The sequence below is a fragment of the Halichoeres trimaculatus genome, unplaced genomic scaffold (assembly GCF_033239565.1).
Source record: "Halichoeres trimaculatus isolate MK-OKI-2021-1 unplaced genomic scaffold, fHalTri1.1 fHalTri1_scaffold_24, whole genome shotgun sequence".
NCBI lineage: Eukaryota > Metazoa > Chordata > Actinopteri > Labriformes > Labridae > Halichoeres > Halichoeres trimaculatus.
The window spans coordinates 8,994,926-9,006,163 of record NW_027437202.1 but is presented as its reverse complement, the minus strand read 5'-3'; the positions used below and the strand labels follow the sequence as shown (position 1 = coordinate 9,006,163).

General features: G+C 46.8%; 3 protein-coding genes across 5 annotated transcripts in view; 1 reads left to right on the top strand and 2 right to left on the bottom strand.

Moving 5' to 3' along the window:
* Positions 1–723: 723 nt before the first annotated feature.
* Positions 724–1,478, bottom strand: LOC141785704 (uncharacterized). The gene is given in 2 exon segments (XM_074664141.1): positions 724–1,406; positions 1,409–1,478. Coding segments are annotated over 2 exon segments (753 nt in total).
* A 1,492-nt stretch (positions 1,479–2,970) lies between these two features.
* Positions 2,971–11,238, bottom strand: part of LOC141785822 (von Willebrand factor D and EGF domain-containing protein) — a 14,713-nt gene continuing 6,445 nt past the window's right edge. Inside the window, exons 12-30 of the mRNA XM_074664354.1 lie at positions 11,049–11,185; positions 10,811–10,972; positions 10,625–10,729; positions 10,144–10,258; positions 8,368–8,645; positions 8,082–8,301; positions 7,872–8,009; positions 5,518–5,898; positions 4,877–5,446; positions 4,700–4,795; positions 4,527–4,622; positions 4,351–4,446; positions 4,168–4,263; positions 4,001–4,096; positions 3,833–3,928; positions 3,639–3,734; positions 3,468–3,563; positions 3,285–3,382; positions 2,971–3,067 (exon numbers count right to left, since the gene is read on the bottom strand). Coding sequence (XP_074520455.1) covers positions 3,047–3,067; positions 3,285–3,382; positions 3,468–3,563; positions 3,639–3,734; positions 3,833–3,928; positions 4,001–4,096; positions 4,168–4,263; positions 4,351–4,446; positions 4,527–4,622; positions 4,700–4,795; positions 4,877–5,446; positions 5,518–5,898; positions 7,872–8,009; positions 8,082–8,301; positions 8,368–8,645; positions 10,144–10,258; positions 10,625–10,729; positions 10,811–10,972; positions 11,049–11,185 — 2,993 coding nt within the window. The 3' untranslated portion in view covers positions 2,971–3,046. The remainder of the gene's footprint in view (positions 3,068–3,284; positions 3,383–3,467; positions 3,564–3,638; positions 3,735–3,832; positions 3,929–4,000; positions 4,097–4,167; positions 4,264–4,350; positions 4,447–4,526; positions 4,623–4,699; positions 4,796–4,876; positions 5,447–5,517; positions 5,899–7,871; positions 8,010–8,081; positions 8,302–8,367; positions 8,646–10,143; positions 10,259–10,624; positions 10,730–10,810; positions 10,973–11,048; positions 11,186–11,238) is intronic.
* The window catches only part of kynu (kynureninase), a 23,729-nt gene continuing 21,018 nt past the window's right edge, over positions 8,528–11,238 (top strand). For 2 of the 3 annotated variants that reach the window (XM_074664443.1, XM_074664441.1), the window contains exons 1-3: positions 8,528–8,667; positions 8,796–8,908; positions 10,156–10,277. In XM_074664443.1, the coding sequence (XP_074520544.1) occupies positions 10,242–10,277 (36 nt within the window). In that variant the 5' untranslated portion in view covers positions 8,528–8,667; positions 8,796–8,908; positions 10,156–10,241. Of the gene's footprint in view, positions 8,668–8,795; positions 8,909–10,155; positions 10,278–11,238 lie in introns of those variants that run through there. The other variant, XM_074664444.1, reaches the window with a different exon arrangement.

Here is an 11,238-nt window from a genome sequence, read left to right as displayed (position 1 = left end):
AGGTGCAACTTTACACAGCGGCTCAGGTTACAGCTCAACCAAAACACAGAGGACGGACGTGAACAGAAAGTGCTTTTCAGTGTTGAATCTGTTTCCTCAACTTATCCAAAAATAAATAATTTAGATTTATGTACAAAGTCCTTCAGGTGTAAACAACGCGGAGGCGGCGTCCTCGTCCGTGTGCGGTGGCTTCACGTCACACCGCGGCCGAGTGCTTCCCTCCATCTCTGAGCTGTGGAGGCAGAGGAGCAGGGTTCAGTGAAGGCAGCGCCACAAAAACACAACAAACTCACACAGAAACAGAAAATCTGATCTCCTTATTCAACTAAAAACATCTTAAAATATCAGAAAACACCTTAAACGAGCGGCTGTGACTTCTCTGAGGTGATTGTGACATAATATTTCTGATCTGCTTCCAGCTTCTTGTCTCTATTTTTAACCCCAAGGTGTCCGGCCAAACACTATCAACAACCGTAAACACTTCTAATCCACTTATAAACAGAGTCCTCAGGCTTTAAATGATCTGTAACTGCAGCTTTTTAAGATTTAAGACACTTTTTATAATCCTTTAACCCACTTTATCCAATATTTAATCTGAATTTATTCAACTGTCAGACTCTAAAATGATCTCAAACTGTTTGTTTTTGAAACTCTCAGACTAATTGTTTGTTTTCCTGCAGCTCTAACCATGCAGCTGTTTTTGAAGCTCTGACCTGTTTGTGCCTAAAGTTTGTCGTGCAGCAGCAGTGAAGACGCTCTCACCAGTTTCCTCTGGTTGCTGAGGCAGAAAGTGCAGATGGGTCTGAGGTTGGCGGCGCTGAGCGCGGCGGGCCCGTGCAGGATGCCCTGGTAGCGGAGGCAGGGCTGTCCGTCGCGGCAGTCGTCCCCCAGCAGCAGCACGTTGGCCAGGTGGGAGATGTAGCTGGAGGCCAGGCGCAGCGTCTCGATCTTGGACAGCTTCCTGTCGGCGGGCTCGGTGGGGATGAGCGTGCGGAGCGCGGTGAACGCCGTGTTCACGCTGTGCGTCCTGTCCCTCTCCCGCGCGTTGGCCGCCTGCCTCTGCTGGCTCACTCCTGGGAGGTGCGCGTCTCCACCGCCTCCACTGCCTCCACTCCTGCACCGTCTCCTTCTCCTCCGTCTGGGAGCACAGGCCCTGGATGTTCCTCGTCCTGCCTCCTCCGGGTCTGCGCGTGGGCTGCAGCCTCCCGTGGACTTCCCGTCTGAGCTGTCGCTGCCGCTGTCCAGGTCGTCCAGGTCTGAGGCGAACCCGTCCGGCTGCGCGGGTCTCCCGCTGCCTGTGGACTTCATCCTGAGTCTTCTGGGGTCGTTGTGGAGCTGCTGGGGCCGTGCGGGCGCGCGGCGGCTGCACATCACTTTATCCTGAGGGTGAAAATAGCAGCGGGGGCCGAGCAGCTGCCGCCGATCCGGTGACCGAGGGGGTTTGTGCCGTCCGGCCCCCCGGCGGAGCCGCATACCATTTCTAATGAATGACGGCTGCTTTCTGGGTCGGCAGGCCGCCGCGGAGAAGAGAGGACAGGTGGGGCCTGGAGGGAGGGGAGGGGAGGGGGGCACCTGTTGTGGTCTGGAGGATCTGGGTTTAAATTAGTCTGGACTGACACGGGGCGGCCTTCAAGGTCGATGTGGCAACGTCAGGTCCAACAGGCAGATGTTCAGTTCGTGTCTGTGCTTCTCACGGTGTTTAGTCTGTGAACACAGAGGAACACGCTAAATCCAGACCCCTCAGACCCCTCAGACTCCTCAGACCTCCTGCTGTGACATGTTTTCTCATGAGTGTGAGACGGGAAGTGTTTCTCAGGATGTTTCTTTGTCTTCATCAGATCCTGACACACGGAGGAAACCGTCAGCTTTGGCCGGCGGCTCTGAGCGCTCATTGAGTGAACAGTCCAGGTGTTCCCGCCGCCCCGTCCCTGTGAGTGCCCACCAGGATGGACACACACTCACACACACACACTCACTCCAGTGCCATCTTTGGGGGTGGATATAAATATCTGCGGCGGTGATGCCTCCTGTATGTGTGCAGAGGAAATCTGCAGCTGCACGAACAAAAAGGTCTGTGTGAAGTTTTCACTTTGAGATTTTACTTTCTAACCTGCACATGTTGAGATTTATGCTCTTTGATTCTCCAACACTTGATACTGAAACATCTTAGTGTGTCCACAAGAGGGCGGCAGAGGCTCAGAGTTTCTTAGAGTTGAAGTTTTCCAGCTTGTTGCACAAAAACCTCCTCAGATAATGAAGTGTTTTGAGCAGGATATTAAAGCAGGAGGTTTTAGAGATCTTGCAGATTAATTATTATGAATTTGAAGAGTGAAACCTGTTGTTTTGGACCCGTCTCTGCCGTTTGCACACGCAGGAGTCAGTGCGAGGCAGGAATCCTAATTGGTGCAGAGCTAATGTGGCCTCATTAATCTTTTAATCCCCATTTCCTCGCCCTCAGGACCCCCGCGGCCTCGACCTGCCGGCCACGGACCTGTCTGGCCCCCTTAAGCAAAGTCAAACGTTTCACTCCTGCAGAGGAAAACCAGACGGCTCCTCAACCCCCTGAAGTAAACAAACTCTAACTTCTTCACGCGTTAAAGCTGTTAAATGATGTTTATGCTTTATGTGGAGCTTCTTCTTCTCCTCTTCTTCTTGTGTTTGCTTTCAGGAGCTGCTGAACGTCTCCTGGAGGTCTGCAGCTGCCTGAAAGGCCGTTAAAGGATTACGGATGTGAGGAATGTGTAAACACAGAAGGTAAGGAGGAGGAGTCCTCTCCAAAAATAGAAGATCAGTAACAAACCCAACCTTTAAAGAGGATATTTATTCTGTTTTCTTATAAAACACCCAGTAAACAAAGCTTTAATAATGAGAGATGATACACAGATTAAGATATGTACAACAAGAAATACAACAAACAAATAAATAAATACTCGTACGAAGGTTTGCAGTAAAAATCAGTCCAGGAGAGGAAGCAGGAAATGCAAAATCCTGACGTTCGATGCACAAACACGTCGAGAGAGATGCTCGTTGACATCCAGATGTTTCTTCATCCTTGGGGAATCGGGAGCTGCGAAAACAAAGAGTCTAAATGTTAAAAGAAGTCGACGCTGAGTGAAACAGAGTCCACTTCCTCTCCAAATCTCACGCTTTCTCCCCGACCACAGAACTGAACACAGATGTAGGATTTAACGCCGTTTACGTCTTCCAGATCTGGACGCAGAGACTCTCAGCGTCATGAGATCAGACGCATTTTCACGTGGTTTCAGTTTGCAGCTCACCCGTACCCGTTTGGAGCAGAGCGAGCCTGAGAATCCGCTTCGGCACGCGCAGACGTTTGGTCGCACACACCGGCTGCCGTAGAGACACTTCTGATCACAGATAGCTGCACGAAAAAAAAGAGCGTGAATGCACTTTTCATGCAGCTTTAGTGTTGATGCATCGGTGCAGGTTTTGTTAGAGATACTCACGAATTTGGCACAGCATGCCCTGCCATCCTGCAGCACAGTGGCAGGTGTTTGCTCCTACGCACTCTCCTCCGTTCAGACACTTCTGCAGACAGCTGGCTGAGAGGCAACACAACCAAACATGAGAGTAAAATCAGCCTAAACTTTAAAGAGAGCGTGTTTCTTGGCACTCACGTTTATCACATCTCTTTCCTCGCCAACCTGACGGACAATCGCACACATCTGGGCCGATGCATCTCCCGCCGTTCATGCACATTGGCTCGCACACGCCTGCAGAAGTAAAGACGCAGAAACATGTTTTTAAAGAGTTGAAACAAAGCGTAACGTGTTTTTTTTCTTTTCTTCACAGGAAAGAGGAAGCGTCTGACTTCTCTCGCATCTCCTCCCGGTGTATCCCTGCAGACAGGAGCAGACGTTGTTCCTCATGCACAGACCGCCGTTCTTGCAGGGAGGGTTGCAGACCGCTGAGGAGAGGTGAGAAACTTTAAAACACATGTCACGCTTTAAAGAAATCATCATGTGATGCTAACCGTTACCGTTCTGACACTGTGCTCCGTAGAAACCCTGAGGACACTCGCAGAGACTCGGCCGCACGCACCAGCCTCCGTTGAGACACAGCGGCGCGCACAGAGCTGCAGACACACGAGAGCGTCAGCGTGAAGAGGTGAGTACACAAACACGCTGCACGCTTCATGACACTCACCGCTCTCACAGGAAGGTCCGGTCCACCCTGCAGGACACGAGCACTCGTCTGGAGACACGCAGTGGCCTCCGTTCTGACAGTGGCGGCTGCAAACCACTGAGCGAAACAGGAAGCAGGAAGCAGGTGTTAGATTAAACTCTAACCATGAGGAAAATGTGGGGATCATCGTTGATGTGAACTCACAGGTCTCACAGCGAGGTCCGACGAAGCCGTACGGACAGGAGCACGTCTGGAGTCCGACGCAGGAGCCTCCGTTCTCGCAGGGCGGCGTGCACAGAGCTGCACAGACGACGTTAAATCAGATGCTGCACAAAAATGGACGCTAAATTTGAAGAAAGCTGGAGCTGAAAAGGAAATACCTTCCTCACAGGTGTCTCCGTGAAACCCTCGGAGGCACTGACACACCCCCGGAGCGATGCACGCGCCTCCGTTCTGACAGCCGGGCTCGCAGGAAGCTGAGGAGACAAAGATGAAACAGGAAGTGATATTCGTCAATCTCTGAGCTCGCTCCTTCACAGATTCAGGGTGTTACCGGTCTGGCAGTCGGGTCCCGTGTACCCGGGTTTGCAGCGACACGTGTTTGGCGCAGCACACTCCATGTTCCTCCCACACATGTGCCTGCAAACAGCTGGAGCACAAACAGGAAACAGCTGATTCATGATGTCACGTGTGTGCAGCTGTGTTAGCATGAAGCTCCTCCTCTCCTCACCTCTACAGCTTCGCCCGTCCCCGATGTACCCCACGGGACACCTCCCACACCTGAAGCCTCCGTCCTGATCCGGGTCACACTGGACTCCTGGGAAACACGGACGGTCTGCGCACGCCGTCGCAGGTTGCGGATGTGGATGCGTCCTTCCTGGCGTGGTGAAGGTCAACGCGGGACCTTCAGGCTCAGCTTCGTCTCCGTCAGCGGAGAAGTCGGACTCAGACAGCGAGTATGACAGAGCGGTGAGGGCGGCTGTGAGAGGCAGGACTGGTTTCTGCGCCGTCACTCTGGAGGGTGTAGTCAGTCTCGGGTCCGGTCTGGCTCTGTGGAGAAGACCAGGACGTGGACTCTCTCTGGGAGCTGTCACCGCCTCCCTCCTCAGCGTGCCGCCTCCTCTCCCTGGAGCAGGAAGCTGGCGAGGCGAGTTGTCTCTGCTGGCTCTGGTGACGGGCGCGGACAGGTGCTTGGTGGCGTGACGGGGGGGCAGGATGGGCAGGTGGAGCTGGGAGACTTTGCTGAAGGGGGACCTGCTGGTTTTGGCGACCGTTTGCTGCAGGGGGAGGTGGTTGGATGCTGAGGAGAGACAGGAAGTGACGTCAGGAATGTGCGTTAACGTGGCGTGTTTCTAGGTGAGCGTCTCCTACCTGCTTTGGCGTTCTTGGTGCACACACGTCCGTTGCCGTAGAGACCAGGAGGGCATCGTCCACAGACGTACCCGACGTGTGGCGGCCTGCGGTTGATGCACTGGACTCCTGGGAAGCAGGGGCGGCTCGCACACGTCGACGACACGTTCAGCGTCTTAGTGATGGCGTTGCTGATGTTTGGCGTCACTCCTGATCCGCTTCTGTTGGATCCACTCTGTGGTGGTTTAGGGTCACTTTGTGGAGCGGTCTTCCTCGTCTGCAGGGATCCTCCGCTCATGGCGTCCGTCTTCGCCGCCTGCGCCTGGAGCTGAACATCTGGGATCCTGTAGAGGGTTGTTGTTGGAGCAGATGTGGAGGAGCTGGCGACAAGCCTGACGACCGCTGAGTGACGGGAAAACACAGATTACTTCAGGGGAGGGTTGTTTTATCTGATGCTTTTACCAAGAGATCACACACGCTGAATTTATCAGATCACATCGAGTTAAAAAGCAGCTGTTGTCTTGTCTTTTCTGCAGGAAGTGGCTGAATGTTTGCTTAATATTTTGCATGTCTTTAATTATCTGTATCAGCATTTAATTTTGCTGAAATAAGATGAAATATCCGGGTTAAAAAGTGTGCTACGCTAGCTTTCCTGCAGAAAACATCCCAGTCTTTAACTCATCTTCGTTTGCCTCATGCACAGATGTTTGCAGCTGTTGGCAGATTAAATGCAATCCAAAGCTAAAACCAGGTCAGAGACTTGTTGCATGAGAAAACCAGGAGATAGAAGAGCTGGATTTTTATTAACTTCTATAAAAACGTGGAAGTTGATCATCCTGTGAGCTTTGCAGCGAGCCAGTTTTGACCTTAAGGGACAGAAACGTCTGAAAACAAACACCGGGGTTTGATTTTTTGTCTGTTTGAAGCCTGTTGTGCTTTGATTGCTCTTGAGGAAATCAGTGCAAAGACAGAAAACGATGAAGGCAAGCATCTGCTCTGCACATCTACGGTTTCTTGATTTGTTTTCTGGAGAGGATGAGGTTTTTAATACCTCACTTCAAAGAGGAAACACTCAGAGGTGTCCCTGAAAGTTTGCAGAGACAAACACACACGCAGACTCCAGCGTTTTCATGCATCAGAGCAACATTTAAGCTAAAGTTTCTGCAGAAAAGCTGCATTTTTTTTAAATTTGTTTTTTTTTTTACTTTTTTTTTTACTTTTGTAAAAAACTTTTTTTTTATTATTTATATTTCTTATTTTTATTTTTTTTCCTTTTTAAAAAAACTATTTTTTTATTTATTTATTTTTATTTTTGTATTTTTCTATTTATTTATTTTTTTATTTTGATTTTTTTTACTTTTTAAAACACTTTGTATTGATTTATTTATTTTTCTTATTTTTGTTTTTATTTTTTTAAAACTTATTTTAAATTTATTTATATTTTCATTTTCCTTTTTTTTTTCTTTTTTTATTTATTTATTTTTTTAACTTCGATTTTTCTTATTTTTTATTTTTTATATTTTTTCCTTTTTAAATTTTTTTTTTATTCATTTATTTATTTTTCTTATTTTTATTTATTTATTTATTTTTTTCCTTTTTTAAAAAACCTTTTTAAGTTATTTATTTATTTTTATTTAACTTCTTTTTTTAACTTTTTTATTAATTTATTAATTAATTTTTATTTTATTTATTTTTATTTATTTATTTGTTTATTTTTAGAAAAACTTTTTATTGATTTATTTATTTTTCTTATTTTTGTTTTTTATTTTTTTTTCCTTTTTTTAAAAACTTTTTTTATTTATTTATATTTTCATTTTACTTTATTGTTTTTTCCTTTTTTTTATTTATTTATTTTTTTATTTCGATTTTTTTTTTTTTTTTTTTTAAAGAAAAGCTGCAGTTTGTAACACAGAAACCTGCACGAGAGGAGGCAGCGTTATCGGCTGCTGTCAGACATCTGGTTTCCATTCAGTCAGGAGTCCTAGGTGCTCTTCAGAGACCAGAATCCAGCTCCAGATCTTGATATTGTTATCTTAAGTTGTTTGCAGATTATTCTTCAAGTTATCTGCAGCGTCCAGCAGACATTCGATAGGGACGTTTGGAGTGGGCACAGCCTCAAAGAGCTGCAGTATCTGACTTCCTGTTCTGCTGCGTCATGTTGCACGGGAGTTTAAACATGCATGCATTCAAAGAAGTCCTCTGCAGACTCTCTCAGTGTGAGAGAGAAAAAACTTCTCTCCTAATAAATAAATCAGGTTGAGTTTATCGCTGACATCTGTTTCTTCCTCCTCCTCCTGCAGTTATCTGTTTCCAATCCTCTCACATCATGTTCGAATCACAGTGATTGATGCTCTCTGACTCTGTGCTCTTCTTACCTGTGCAGGATGTGCCATTTCCCAGCATGCCTTGAGGGCAGGAGCCGCAGCCGTAGGAGCCGAAGTTGTTGAAGCACTGGACTCCAGGGAAGCAGGGTTTCCTCTCGCACTCGTTGACGTCCTCCAGGCACGTCTCCCCTGCAGAGACACCCACAGGTGTGAACATGCAGTCGCTGAACGTGTGAAGCAGGAGTGTGAACGTGTTTTTACCTCGCAGGCCTGCAGGACACTCGCATGTGAAGCCGGCGGCCGTGTTGACGCACGTTCCCACCGCGCACGGAGAGGACAGACATTCGTCCACGTCCTGGTCGCAGAGGTCGCCCTGCTTCCCCTCGGGACAGACGCACAGGTACTTCCCGCTGCCGGCGGGGAAATTCACATCCGTCACACATGATCCACGATTGTGACATCCACACGGCACCACGTCCACCTGCAAACATCAGAGTTTAGATAACATCATGATTTGTTTCTGTTTTCTCCTCTCGCTGACACTCACCTGCACGGTGAAGCTGCTCTGGGCGTTGCACTCGTCCGACAGCGTGAAGCGGAAAGAGCGGCTGGTTTGGCGTCTCTCCTCTTCCTCCACGGCGTGAGTCGGGACCCTCCAGATGAGGAGGCCGGCAGGTGAGAGGACGGCGCCGCTGGGTCCCGCCTCCAGCTGGAAGAGGAGCGCCGAGCCTTCTGGGTCTGACGCTGCAAACTGGAAGATGAAGTTTTCTCCGGAGAAGGTGCGCAGGTCGGTTTGAGGGCGGTGGAAGGTCGGCGGCTCGTTGACTGCACAAAGAGCATCCAGGAAGTAAGACTTATTGACAGATGTTGTAATCTCAGGAAACAGCTGCTCAGCGTGACACAAACACATATTTTGCTGCTTTGTGCTGCTGTTCCCATCACTCGTCTCCCTCCCTCTGCTCTGTCTCCTCTCAGCGGTGAAGCGACAGGTCGGGGCTCGCTGTGAACCTCAAACCTCGGCTGCTTTGATCTGCTGTCGGTGACAAACACGACCCCAGTTGGACGGCCGAGGCGGTGACGGACGTAAGGTAAGCGCTGTTTTCTGCACCGGGGCCAAAACAACTCCTGTCCTCCATCCTGGTTTCTAATTAAGCCAGGGGTTTTTGTAAATGAGTGTTGGCAACGTTAGAGTCGGGGAAATGTGCTGCTGCTGGGATTGAGGTTTCAGCTTTTCAATCAGATTACCTGCGAGGGTTTCTGACGCTTGGATCGAGAAATTATACGACGTGCATGTAAACTAGGAGGAGTGGAGACTCTTTTTTTGGAGATGCATGAGTAAAAATGAGGATTGAGAAAAATCTGTGCATGCAACAGCTAATTTAGAGGATCCAGACTTTAGTAATGAAGCGTAAAACAAGCTAAATTGCCGTATATTCAGATTCTGTTGCAGGGATATTTTTAAGTGAACATATCCCTTTAAAATCAGTCTTTCTAAACATTTAATGTGAAGTTTTAAGTATGTTTAAGAGTCATTATAGGAAAACAAAAAGAAAAGAGCGTAAAGAAACCGCTGTCCATATGTTTCTGACCTTGGAAAAGGTGTTTCATGCAGCATTTGGAGAAATCGTACGTTGTGCATGGAGGAAATGTTTGCTTAAAAGCAAAATAGGAGGAGGGAAAAGTTTGTTTTAGGAGATGCATCTTTTTCTTTTTATTTTATTTTATTTTATTTTATTTTATTTTATTTTATTTTTATTTTATTTTTTTATTTTAGTTTTTTCTTTATTTTTTTAATTTAATTTTTAATTTTTTATTTTTCTATTTATTTATGTATTTATTTTTCATTTATTTACTCATTTATTTATTGTTTATCATTATGATGAGATGCATCTTTTTCTTTTTATTTCATTTTATTTTATTGTATTTTATTTTATTTTTATTTTTATTTTGTATTATGTATTTTTTTTATTTTTTTTATTTTTTTTTCTATTTATTTATTTATTTTTCATTTATTTACTCATTTATTTATTGTTTATTATTATTATTATTATTATTATTATTATTATTATTATTATTATTATTATTATTATTATCCTTTTTGTTAATTTAAATTACCAATGAAAATAAATGGTTTAAAAAAAAAAAAAGAGATGCATGAGTAAAAATTAAAATTTAGAAAAATCTGTGCATGCAACAGCTTATTTAGAGGAACCTGACTTGTGGAACGAAGCGTAAAACAAGCTAAATCATCATTTCTTTGTGTTTATGTGAGAAAAACAAAAAGAAAAGAGACTGAATAAGCCACTGTCCACTTCTTTCTGACCTTGATTCACAGACCACGTGAACCTGGAGGTGTCGGGGTCGCAGACTAGGCAGGGGCTGCTGGGATTGGCGTCTCCCTCCTTGAAGCACATCCCGTCGATGTTGCACGTCTTCTCCTGGAAACGGCAGAAAAAGGTTTGTTTGTGAACTGATCCTTCACTTTATTTCTGAGCTGTTTTCTCTGGAGGGAGCCAGGTAAAGGGGAAGGAAATCAGCTTTTAATTTTCATCATCTGTGTTTGCTCAGCTTCAGAAAATTCAATTTGGCTCAGTTTGGCAGATCAGTGTGTGTCAGTGTGTGTGGGAGGTTGTTTTCAGGGTTACACGTTGTCCTGTCTGCGCTCTGGTGAAAATCACTTCCAGGAACAACAGGAGCCGTCTGAGATTTGTTTTTTTACTCATCCCTGGTTTAGTCATCGAACCAGTTTCTGCTTCTCATCAAGGAAATAATCAAAACAACGTTAACAGTTTTATGTGAGTTACCTTTAACTTACAGAGTCCTGAGCGTGACGCCTCGCAGACTTGGCAGACGCCGTCGTAGATGGTCAGGACTTTGGCCTGGCTGTACTGAGATCCGTCGTTGGTCACCTGAGAGATAAGACGATGATTGAAGAGAGTTTTTTCTGGAGAAACTGAGAGAAGAAGGAGAGATCTGTCATCAGACGTTACCTTAATCTCCCAGCGAGCGTAGGGTTTGTCGTCCATCATGAACTCCTCCGTGTTGACCGCCGTGTTGCTCAGAGACGGCACGGCGCAGTCCAGAGCCTTGGAGCTGAGGAAGGTGCCTTTGGTTCGCTGTTTCTCACCGGGAACCCAGACGCCGTTCATGAACTGTGGAGGAAGAACGAACGAATGAAGAGGATGACTCTCCAAAAGCAGCGTTCACTCAGCTTCAGCGTTTCCTGACCTTCAGCCTGGTGGCGTGGCAGCTGAGGTCAGGCGAGTCGATGAAGCCCAGGCCGAAGACGCGGATGTTGCGGCAGTTGAAGGCTCGGATGTCACAGAGGCCGCCGTTCTCCAAGTCGGTGATCTCCAGCGGTTGGCCTGTCAGAGAGAAGAGGGTTTGAGGAGCGTCACGTGAGGCGCTCAGAGAGCGA